At 38.0% G+C, this 12016-nt stretch overlaps 1 protein-coding gene across 2 annotated transcripts in view; it reads right to left on the bottom strand.

The window, feature by feature from the left end:
- ECPAS (Ecm29 proteasome adaptor and scaffold) overlaps positions 1 to 12016 on the bottom strand; it is a 57810-nt gene that overhangs the window by 27674 nt on the left and 18120 nt on the right. For both annotated transcript variants that reach the window (XM_058043299.1, XM_058043298.1), the window contains exons 8-20: positions 11846 to 11927; positions 11482 to 11601; positions 11225 to 11310; positions 10883 to 10961; positions 9755 to 9804; positions 9134 to 9200; positions 8908 to 9030; positions 7737 to 7840; positions 6515 to 6638; positions 5094 to 5174; positions 4163 to 4400; positions 3533 to 3624; positions 1670 to 1804 (exon numbers count right to left, since the gene is read on the bottom strand). In XM_058043299.1, coding sequence (XP_057899282.1) covers positions 1670 to 1804; positions 3533 to 3624; positions 4163 to 4400; positions 5094 to 5174; positions 6515 to 6638; positions 7737 to 7840; positions 8908 to 9030; positions 9134 to 9200; positions 9755 to 9804; positions 10883 to 10961; positions 11225 to 11310; positions 11482 to 11601; positions 11846 to 11927 — 1381 coding nt within the window. The remainder of the gene's footprint in view (positions 1 to 1669; positions 1805 to 3532; positions 3625 to 4162; positions 4401 to 5093; positions 5175 to 6514; positions 6639 to 7736; positions 7841 to 8907; positions 9031 to 9133; positions 9201 to 9754; positions 9805 to 10882; positions 10962 to 11224; positions 11311 to 11481; positions 11602 to 11845; positions 11928 to 12016) is intronic.

Below are 12016 nucleotides of genomic sequence, written 5' to 3'. Positions count from 1 at the left end.
TGGTTAAAAACCAGACTATATTCAGACTAAGGGGACAAAATGTACTCTTTGGTAAAAAGCAGTCAAGAGTAATCGCTCTACATCTGCTCTACACGGCTAAGAATGAGTTCAGACGTGGCCCATGCTGAAGGCCGTGCCTCTACAGCTTGGCAGCCACAAATCGTGAAATCTAATCAACACAAGTAAATGTCAAGAATACCAGTTTCTCCAAGGCTGATTTGGTGCTGGAACTATTTAATGACCATGTTTATTCCTGTAAGTGAATTCTAGCAAAAGGATTTTGTGGAGAAACAAGGCTGTGAGACTCAAATGCTACCTAACTGGAAAAAAAAACCAAAGGGAGGGGTGCAGGAGCTTAAGCTTGCATTAGCTTATACCTCTTGTTTTTTAACACCACAAATGTTGCACCGGTGCAATTGTGGTGCCACAATGGGATCCTCAACCTAGAGCCTGGCCACCAGGAACTGTTCCTTGATGTGGTCTCACTGCAGCAAGCCAGCAGAAGATGGATCCTCCTCCATCTCCACTTTAGTTATCCATTCCCACTGCAGTCCTTACTGAAACACTAGGATCATCACCACTCCTAGGTGTACAAATTCAAGTGGTTTTGTACAGTAGCAGCAAGTCAGAGCTCTACCTGACTCAGACTCACAAACGCATGGCAACACCCTGCTTTTTTTTTCCTTTCATGGTTCACAGGGGTGAGTGGGGCTGAAAGCAGTGGGGGGTTGGGACCCATCTACACTGACATCATGACTGCAGGAGCTGTGCCCTACACAAAACTGAGCAATGGCATGGCTTTAGCTCACACACAGAGTTTTCACAAATTCAAAATAAATTACATTTGCTAACTACAACATAAAGCAATCAGCACTTCTTGTCAGTCTGTTACCTGCAATGTAAAATGGTGGCCCTTTAAGTCCATTAGAGAGACTGATACAAAATCATTTTTGGGAAACAGAACCTGGAAATACTACTGCTTTCCCTCCCACGCAGGATTCAAGACACACTAGCACAGAAACCAGACCAATTTGTTTTCACGACTCCTTTTCCCTGCTTGCAGTGGCAAAATGGAGAAATAAGAATAAAGGGAGGCAAAAGGAGCTGCTGGAGAAGGGAAGACAGGTAAACCCAGCATATAAAGACACAGCTGTGGAGGCCTGCTGAGCAGTCCATGTGAGGCAAGAGAGAAGAAGGCACAGTGCTAGCACAGCACAAGATCCTGAAGTGGTGAGGACCCAGTAGGTGACTATGGCTCAGGAGGGAAGAGCTGAACATTTAACAAGTTAAAAATTTTCTTGACTCTGTGAGTGCTCAGGAATAAGGAACAGGCAAGCAGTTTGAGGTAGGTAGTGTGATCCATTACCACTCAACAGGATGTGGCTATTTAGCTGGCTAAAACTGGTTAAACACATGACAGTGCTTTGCTTGGGATGCGCCTCCATGAAATCCTCCTACTGACCTTAACAGCTTCAGGGATTAACTTATTTAAAGATCTGTTGCACTCACCTACAACAAAAATCCCTTCTCACCATCCAACTGGAAGCCTGTTAGTTAATTTTACACCCAGATTAAGGTTAATACATCCTGGACACATGGTGAGATTCAAATATCCTATCAGTTACATAACATGAGAAAAAACAAGAAGCAGACAAAGGAAGGTAGTTACATGGCTGTCTTTTGTCATCTTGATCAGCTGCTCCAAGGATGCCCTAAGCTCATCTCCAGACATGGTAGACAGCACTACAGAATAAAACAGGGCTGCAAGCTCACGCATTTCCTCTTTGTTAGTGTTCATCAAGTTCTGTGGGAGTTTAAAAAAAAGAAAGCAAGCCATAAAATGTGGAAGCAGCTTCTTACTCAGTCTGTTCATAAAGACCTTCTAAATATACAAAGACAATTGTCATGGAGATACATAAACAGTTCTTAATTCAGAAAGCACACTTTAAACCAACAGCGTTATCACTTAATAAGAAACACACCCCTCAATTCAACAAAGCATTCATTACACACTGAGCACTTTGGTGAAAGAAGACCCCTAGCCATAAGAGGGCCACCCACCAGTTGTGTGTCAAAACCATGCACATTGAATTCTTGGCTGAATTTTGTCTTTAGCTAAGAGCTTCCAGGTTTTGCATTCATACTGTGCCAAAAAAACCCATACCCTAAACCACTACACTCTCCCTGAGCTGCTGGAGGCTACCAGGCCATCTTATTAATCAAAGGGAATTTCAAAACCTCAAGAAGGTTAGCAATTCAAATGCAACCAAAAAAAAGTGTCAGGAAATCACAGTTCTAAAAGCAAAATTACCTAATTTGAGATCTTGTATTGTCCAAATAAGTTATTAAAATTTAAATTTTGGAAGCTTTGGGTAATTTGTTAAGACATAATCTTACCTCTACTAGCAATTTGATGTATAATGCAACACACTCCCATGAAAAATTCATACCCAAATCTTTGAGTGCCTTGGGCTACCACAAAGAAACCAAAATCAGCCCACGCAAACAAACAAGAAATAATCCTTCAGGGTCATGAAATGTATTATTAACTTCAATATAGCATCAGATCATATATCTGACTTTTAACAAATCCCTCAACCGGTTTGTTTCACTTGACAAGGCAAAACCACATGAAATATGATTTACAACATTATTTCTGAAACTCAGTACTATCAATAACTACCTCTAGAAGCTTAATTCTGCAAATGGACACTAGGCCAAGGACAAAGAAAAGTTTCCTACAAATGATGAGGAATACTGAAAAGGGCAATGTTTTCAAGTATTGTCCTGGGCAATTCATACCTGCATGTAAATGAGAAGTAATAACCTACATACAGCGCAATGCAGCACAGATATCATCAGGAGAAGCTATTAGAACAAATTCTAATATTTTTTAATACTTGACTTAATATTTGTTTCTGCTAGATTGCCCCAGTGAAAGCAATGGCAACCTGTAAGACCTTCAAAAACCCTAGGTGTTTGAGGCAAATAATGAAAAAGCAGAGAGCTGCCTGAGGAAAGAATCCAGTGAACACAGATTTCCCTTTGGCTTATTCCCAAGCAGACTCCAATATATGAATTTTTTTTCGTGTGGGGTTAATAAATAGGAAAAAAACATCTCCAGAGGAAGGTCCCTGAAACAACCAGGGATGTAACTAATCTCATAATCTGAGAAGTCATTCAATCTTCCCATGAAAACATTCACTCTGTCAAAAATGTGCAGAACATTGTCTTCAGTTTTCTTCTGCAGAGAAAAAAATGGATGACTATACCTAGGATAGCTGACAGACTACCTAGAACATGTAAGTGAATGAACAAAAACAGTAATGTAGAAGAACCAAAAAATAATCTTCCCCATCCTGGCACATCAACATTTCATGAGGTGCTGACTATGAGTAGAAATACCAGATTTCAAATCAAATGCATGTTTGGAAATAACACACTGTTTCATCATGGAAACGTGCCTGATTTTACTAATGCCAAATTCCATCCATCCCCCAGAAAAACACCAAAAAAGGGGTTTTCACAATACCTTAATCCAATCCATTTTGTCTACAAATCTGGCGGCTAGTTTTTCTGGATACACTGAAACAACTTCTAGAAGACAATACATGACTGGCAAACCTAAACAATAATTAAAGAATGAGGTTATTAAATAGCTCTAGTATTTACAATAATGTAACATTCAGTGCTAAAAAGAGGTAAAGAAGTATCAGGGCATTTCAGGCATTTATTTGTAAATCACTAGTAATAACAAACAATACAGAATAATAAGGTATATTTCTCAGACATATTAGGATTCTAATAAAAGCAAACAGTCTAGTAGCAATTCGTTCAAAATGCATTCAAATTTTAGACTACACTTGTGGTAGATAGGCTATTATCAGAGTGAGGAAGACACAACATTCTCTGGTGAAGAAGCTGTTCTATACAATGGCTTCACAATTTTACACTATTATGTCAACTGATGCTACAATTTTACAGTTATGATTTCTCCCACCTACAAAACAGCACAGAAGAAAACAAGTTTAAATGAAAGAGTATATAGTCTGTGTTTCAACTCTATGATTGCTGAAGCCAAGTTCAAAAAACAAGACAACTCATAGGAGTTGTAGGAAAAGACACTTATTTCTTCAGGATACTGCTGCACACAGTTTCTTACCTCCAACACCAGCTAAGAGCTGCTGAAGAAGGCCAATATATATATATACAGGGTTGGTTTCTGCACTTTTTGAGGAGGAGGAGGAGGAAGAGGAAGAGAAAGGTAAGTGGTTGCCAGACATGAGGTTTCTTATGTAACGTCCAATGGCTGGAGCATGATCTTGCATATCTGCCAAGCTCTGTGAGGTTGGCACCACGCCGGCACTGTGAGCAAGACACATCCGCAGATAGAGAACTATCTAAGTAGAGAAGATAAAAAACACAGGATCCTGAATGCGTAAGCACTTGAAAAACCATGCAGGAAACAAAAGAGCAGAGAATATACTGTACTCAGCGTAGCCAAAATGGATTTTTTTTTTCTTTTATCAAATATAGACAGAAAAGTTAGCATAGAGACAGAAACAAATATAAAGTGTAACAAACCTTAGGACCTCTTGCCTGACAACCCTACATCACTTCCTAAAGATTAAATCATATACAGACTTTTGGTTTATCACCAGTTGATGTAACTCCTTGCAGGAAGTTCAGCCTGTTCTCTATACCAATTTGGCATGTGTACAAATGCAACCCGACACATTGCTAATAGGAATCTTACTTCCCTTCTCAGTTTGTTTCTACAGATCACTGGATCCTGGGATTCTGTTAGGAAAAATGCCCCAAGGAACATAATGGGACTTCTGCACAGGACTGCCTGTCTGTATCTAATGCTACTCCATTCAGTGGAGCAACCCTCTTGTGAGCATTCCTCCCAAACCACCCATGACAATCTTGTTTGGACTGCCATTTAAGGACAAAGGATGGACAGTTAATCCCAACATCTGTTTCAAAGAATTTTAGAATGCAGGGTGACTTATAGAACCTGTTAGCTTCTTAGACTGCCCTCTAGATAAACCGTGGTACCCATATCTGAAGAAGTAAAACCAGACAATTACCTCTCCAAATGTGGCAGGATTAAAAGGTAACGCTGCAGTTCCAGTCATATATTTAGCTGGAGTTTTCATTCGGTGAGTGGCCTAAACAACAGAATACAGTAAGAGTGGACCATTCAGACACATAATAACAGAGATGTTGGAAAGCTCAGTGAAATTTTGCTGATATGAGTGTGTTAATCCTCCACTTAACAACTGAAAATGTGTAACAGCTCTGTAATAAAAAGGGCACAGTGTACTTGGTAATATCAGTTCCATCTACTTTACTCCAATTCAGAAAGTGAAAACTCTGAATGCATGAGAGGGAATAGCAGGGGAGGCTGAAGGAGTACAACATTCTTTCTTCCTTTCAGGAAACAAGAAGCACTTAAGAATTTAAAAGGATCATACTAAATCATTAATTTTTCATCTCAGTCAATTGTGTCAAGTAATGCATACAAACTTCTCAAGCATCTCCAAACGTCACAGATTATTATAGTATGTGAAAAATCACACTTTGACATAACTAAACAAATAATTATACTTCTAGGATTTTTTATACATCTTCAGGACACAAAGATCTGAAAAGCACTCAAAAACATTGTAATTCCCCCATGACTGAGGGACTCTTGCTTTTGTCACTTGTGATTGAACTACACTGATCCAAAATTATTTAGTGACATTATGAATGTTAAGGAAAACTTCAAAACTACAGGGCAACAGAATTTAAGAGTGTTATCTAAAACTGAATCTTGGTTTCCTAATTTTTTTATATCTACTTAAGAAATCAGCATTCTGGACAAAAAAAGCAAGTTTTCTGACAGAGCTTCAAATACTTCAGAGTATTAGTAGAGTACAACACCACCAGAGCACATATTTCAAAAGAAATCTCTAAGATAGCATTCTGCTATCACAGATCTCATGCTAAATCACATGTGCTTCAAAATTACATACTTCTGACATTTTTTAAAAGGTAAGCTATCATAAGAAAAAATATTGTCAGTGACTCTCCACATATCCTTTACTGCTTATAAGCCTAGTACAGCTACTATACACAGAGGTGTGTAACACAGACAATATTTTAGCCAAATAAAAAGTAGTCTTCTTGCACGTTCAGGAGCTGTGTTTGTAAAACATGCTGGATTATACCCCTTGAAAACTGGATTCCTCATTCCACATATCAACTGCACAAATTGCAAGAAAGCAAAACATTCCCTTTATTAAAAGATCTGTCTCGCTACTTAATACTTGGATCTCTTGCAATCACTGCCAGCAGAAAGTGATGACGAGTGGTAATCTTGGCAATGAAATATTATGCGTGGTCCTTATTTTGATTTTCACTAATTTTATTCCTTGGGGCAGCTGTAGGAAGGCAAGACCACACCTATGCCATGCCTGAGATTCACATATCTATTTGTCTTTATACTGTGTCAGAAGCACTGTACCTTGTCTTGAATGTAATGGACCATTTCAGGGAAAGAAGGCATCTGCTTCCCAGAACTCTCCTTTTCATTTTTTCCAGAAACTGTTCTCAGTACTCGCTGGGCTTCTCCATGTACCTCCTCCCGCCTTTCAGAAGAAAAGATGAGAAACAGACATTATTTGCACAGAACAAAAAGCCTTTAATGAGCAATAAGATATATTGGGAAGCTGAGAGAGAGAGAACCATTTTTAAATGCGAAGTGGGGGTTTTATTGGGTTTTTTTTGAAAGAAAGAGAAAAAAAATCTTCCACTACAACTTTTAATATTTGCTTATTTTAGAGACAGGAAAGAAAAAGGGATAGTACTGAGTGCTCTTGGCAAAACTGTCTGGATGAGCTCACTTTTATTCCTCCTACATCCTTCTAGGTTTCACTATCAGTTTCTGGTTCCCACATCCTGGTTTTCCTATCTGCTACTTCTCCCTATCACTTCCTATAGCCAAGCTTCAGCTGCCACCTACTAGATTTATCATTATCTACTTAACAATAGATAACTACTCCTGAAACAGTGCTGACACTGCAATGACAGAGCTGGTTGTTGCAGCTAATCTGCTTAGCTTTCCTTATACAACAGCTGCTTTCATCAAAATTTTAGTAATGAAAATAAATTGGGGAAAAAACCCACCACTTATGTTGCAGTAACAGAAAACTGCAAATGAAATGATTACTGTAATTTAAGGAGTCACCTACTCTTCAGCAGAGAGTGGCAACTCTCAAAACTGCATGCTCAACTCTCTGCAAATACAAGCTAAAAACAGACTGACAGAATTTACCTGGAAAAAATAACTTCTAGACACTGTAAAAGTGATTTCAGTTAATGCATTTTTACTTTTGCAATTGCAACTGATCATTAGTATGAAATGCTTTAGTGACTCAGTTCATCTGAAACAAGAAAAACAAGGTCAAGACTGTCACTGAGTAGAGTAACAGTTCTCCATGAGAATGTCAAGAAGTTTGATTTCCAAATTACCATATTTAATTTTCTTCAAGTTATTTATGTGCTAACTTATGAACACACAGATACATGTATTCATATTTAATGCAAATATACATATATTATAATGAATGTATATACATGTGTGTGTGCATATGCATATATATGTATGTAGACACATATATATACATATACACAAACATACATAAGTATATATATGAGAAAATAATTTATAAAGGAAAACAACTTACGGGTCTCCTGCAGCTAACAGGAGTAAGTATCTGGAAGGGATATGATCTGGAGGGAACACTGTGCTAGCAAATTTTACAGCCACTTGACGTACTTGAACTTCAGGCTTAAAGGGAAAAGATACAAACATATGGTTGAGTCTTAAATGACAGCAGTAATGACTTTCACTCACCACTTGTACATCAGTCATTTTTTTTGACCTCTGGTACCAACATGATTTAAAGTTTAGAGATTTTGAGACGCTACTCATGCTTGCACAAGACAGGGCAAAGAAAAGCAAACTTCTCATATATACACAAATGGGGAATTAAATGTTTAATTAAACACATACACACTTCAGGGAATCATACTAATTCTTGAAAAACTGAACTGCTCCATCCAGGCAGTTTTGAAATGAAACTGACATATATCATCCTGCCACAGAAAACAGAGCTATGCTTAGGAGAGGTGGGAAAGAAATACCAGTTTATGGTGGTGATTGTGTCTGTAAGGTACACATTGTCTCAAAAAGGTACTGCCTGGAGATTTAGATCCCTTGAGGAAAGGAGTTGTCAGCATGAAAATTATCTCTTACTCTAGAAATACATACAACCTTCACAGTCAGACTGGGTACTCATGCAAACAGAGAGTATACAATACTTGCTCCTTCTGAAAATCCAGACCTTTGGTGTATTCTGAACACAAACAAAGTACTCAAAATATGAGTAGGTCAAGTCTGATTTAGTGTCTCAAGGCTAAGGTCCTGGAGAGGTCCACAGATGCCTTATGTCACATATCACACAGCCTGCTGAAACCCCACTTAGCAGTGAATGATCCTTTCTACCAAAATCTCCATGTCCCACAGTGTTTCAGAAGTCTGTCCCTGAAGCATTTACTTCTTGAAGTTTTCTAAGGAGAAGACTATGAGAAACATACAATGCAATTGTAATGGATTTGGTTTTTTGCTAAACAGAACAACAACAGAGAACTGCAGTATTACCAACTTGGCATCACCGAGCCATGTTAAAAATATTTTATCTGAGCATACACACCCTGCCTTCTCCCAGACAGGCCAATACATTCAGTAAGAAAAGGAAGATCTGATCCAGAATTATCTAACAGGAAGTGTCAGGAAACAGGAAGACAATTAATCATTTTTTTTAAGGTATGTGATTTTGACTGCACTGAAAATACCTTTATTAAATAAGAAGCTACAAGAGCTTCCATCAAGGTATGCTGGGCTCCTTCCAAGTTACTATATGCTCCAACCATCATAGACAATGCCTCTTGAATGGCAAGCCTAGTATCAGCATCTTCCTGCAGCAAAAAACAAAGAGTTTTCACTTTACAGTGTATAGTGTCAAGAATCCAGCAAAATCAGAAGAAAATAATGATTTCCCAAAGCCCCATCAGCACCCACCTTGCATAGGGCTTCAAAAAACTGCTGTACCAGTGCTATATCCTTGGTAAAAAGCTGAGGCATTCGGCTGAAACAAGATATTTTAATCCATGAAGCTTTTGTTTTAATAAATTGAAATGCTTCACACTTCATTGGTCTTCCCCTCATTCCAAATTTTAAGTGTCAAATAATTAGAGCCAGCACAGACAGTTTGCTCTATCTTATCCATTCCCACCATAAAGCAACACGTTCTTCCTCCCTTAACACTGTTTGGAAAGTGAGACATTTTATGGACAACCACTTGGATCACCTGTACATGACTGAACATACCACTTGCCTAGCTTCATGCACTCTGGTCTTTGCTGTACATTCCTTAAATTTGTATTTCTGGCAATCCAGAATGGGGAACCATTTCCTAAATTCTGTGCATAATTCATGAGCTGCCATTAATCACTGCTAGAGAAGCTACCAGCAGAAAATGTATTTCTTTTTACATCTCTGAAGTTGTCACAAGAAGAACACTTTGCACTGTGCACTCAACTGCAAAATTGGTAGATGGCATAAAACTTGCTGCTGATAAATTAACTGGTTACTCTGGAGAAGTTGTTCAATGCCCCATTGCTTAAATGATGTTTCAGTTACCTGGAGAGCTTTCCAACTGCTGAATATGCCATTGATAGCAGTTTTGAATCCTTGAATAATAAAACAATAAACAGAATTTAGCAAAACCAGAAATACACACTGGTATATCTTTTATAATAAACATTTACTTTAAATCCTGTCTCAAAATTGCTCAAGCAGGCTTTCATGGAAAAAGAATCCTAAAATATAAAGTATTTCTATCCAAGAATAAAAACATATAGAAACAAAGGGAGCACACTTTTGTCTAAGAAATAGAGAAACTGCAAATTGTGGCAAAATGCAAATCTGTTCTGGTCTCAGCTGCCCATATTTTAGTTCAAGAGAAACAAGTAAGGAGATTCAGTGAGGATATGAAACAGTAGCAAAGGGGCAGAAACCACTGGCTCTGAACAGCAGCTGTAAACAAAGGAAGCTGTTTGCAAAACGCATCCTGTGGATGACCAATACAGCACAACTATACACAGGGGCTTACTTCCTCTTTTTTCATTCCCTTCCCTATGGCAGGGTGTCCCATGCATTCAAATGCCAACTCAGGCCAGAAGGTCACATTCAAAGGTCAAAGCAGCAAGAAGCTTAAAGCTGCAGAAAAGGTGATCTGCAACATCTGCCCTTTCTATGGTACATGTAGGAGTATCATGGAGAATTTGACTTTTGAAATGGCACTGGAAACATCTCATCAGGCCAGACTAGTATTGCAGTTCTCTTTGGTAAAACCCTTCTCACAGTAATACTATCCCTGGATAAATAGGTTGGAATGTATAACAAGCAGGCCTATACAGATGCTTAACACAATGGGATAAACATCCAGAGTTGAGGTCTTTGTGTGCTCCAGAGTAAGGGCAGCTAGATACTACTTTGATTTCTCTCTTTATATTACTAGCACTATTACTTTCTATAGATTTTGCAAATGGTGCCCAAGCACATATCTATCAGTGTTACATAAATAAAACAGTTTTGCTATATAGCATTTTAAAATATCTGCTTCTCTTCCAACAAAATTCTTAAAAGATATTCTCCAGCAACCTCTCAAGCAAACACAAAAAAAGATACATCAGTTCCCATCATAAATAAATTTAACTTTTGCTTGTATTCACATGAAGAATTATAGTAAAAAATTTTTCATCTTACCTCTTTGTATTCATTGATCAGCTTTGTAAGTCCATTTAAAAGCACTGGACCTAAGGGCTTTATTTTACTCTCTGGACAACTGCAATTAGAGAAACCCACAAAATATTATCTTTTGCATCCCTGAAAAGGTTGTTCTCTAGTATCACTTCTCTTGACTGTGTTAAGATCAGATATTACAACTTCCTGTGTGCAAGCACAGACACACTGAGCTTTCCAGATTAAGTAAAAAGAAACCCCTACTTGCCCTGCGTTTTAGGACTCATTGGTTCAGTTATATCTTTATTAAACAGAGTGGCTTCTAGGTAAATAGCTAAGAAACACTGTGCTCTCTGAACTACTTACATGACACAAATATGATGTACAAACTGCAAAGACAGACTTCTCAGTTTTGCATTTGTGTTTGCACCAAAGAGTCCATCGTACACCACCTGACAAAAAGGAAGGAGCTGATTACAGAGTGTCTGGTTCACTTTCAAAGATTTTCATTCCCCCTCTTCTTTAAACACTGTAATCAGTAACAATGCTTCCTAACTCTAAGTACTGGAGGAACTGTATCATCAAACTTATTAGGAAGTGTAGCTTTGGAAAATATGCATCACCTGAATGTTAGCTGGGAACATTTCCGCAGCTTGCCGGGATCGTAGAAGATGAGGAACTATCTTTAATTTAACACGGGTGCTGACTGACTCTCGTTTCATTTCTGGTTTCAGCACAGAACCCTGTCAGAAACAGAGATTAAACAGTGCATCTCTGGACAACAGTAAATTACTTTCTGCTACAAATCAGAACACACTGGCACAGAGAAAAATATTATTCAAATAGCATAAATATTCAGTGAAAGTAGATATCAAAGGAAGTGATAGATTAAAGAAACGCAAATATGTTTTTTACTTTTAAAGTAAGACAACTAATATTACTTCTTCAGCAATTAAGAAGATAGACAACTCTGGAGGCAAATCTTACCTCCTTGGTTTTCAGTGGTATATCCCCAAGATACACTTTATACATTTTGTTGATGATAGCAGGATTATTCCAGTCAATTAAACTGAAGGAAAAAACCATATTGAACAAAATCACGTTATGATTCTGACCTTTGACTACTTCTTAAAATACAGCATTTTGCATCATATTCAT

The sequence above is a fragment of the Melospiza georgiana genome, chromosome Z, assembly GCF_028018845.1.
Source record: "Melospiza georgiana isolate bMelGeo1 chromosome Z, bMelGeo1.pri, whole genome shotgun sequence".
NCBI lineage: Eukaryota > Metazoa > Chordata > Aves > Passeriformes > Passerellidae > Melospiza > Melospiza georgiana.
This window is presented reverse-complemented; position numbering and strand designations above follow the sequence as displayed.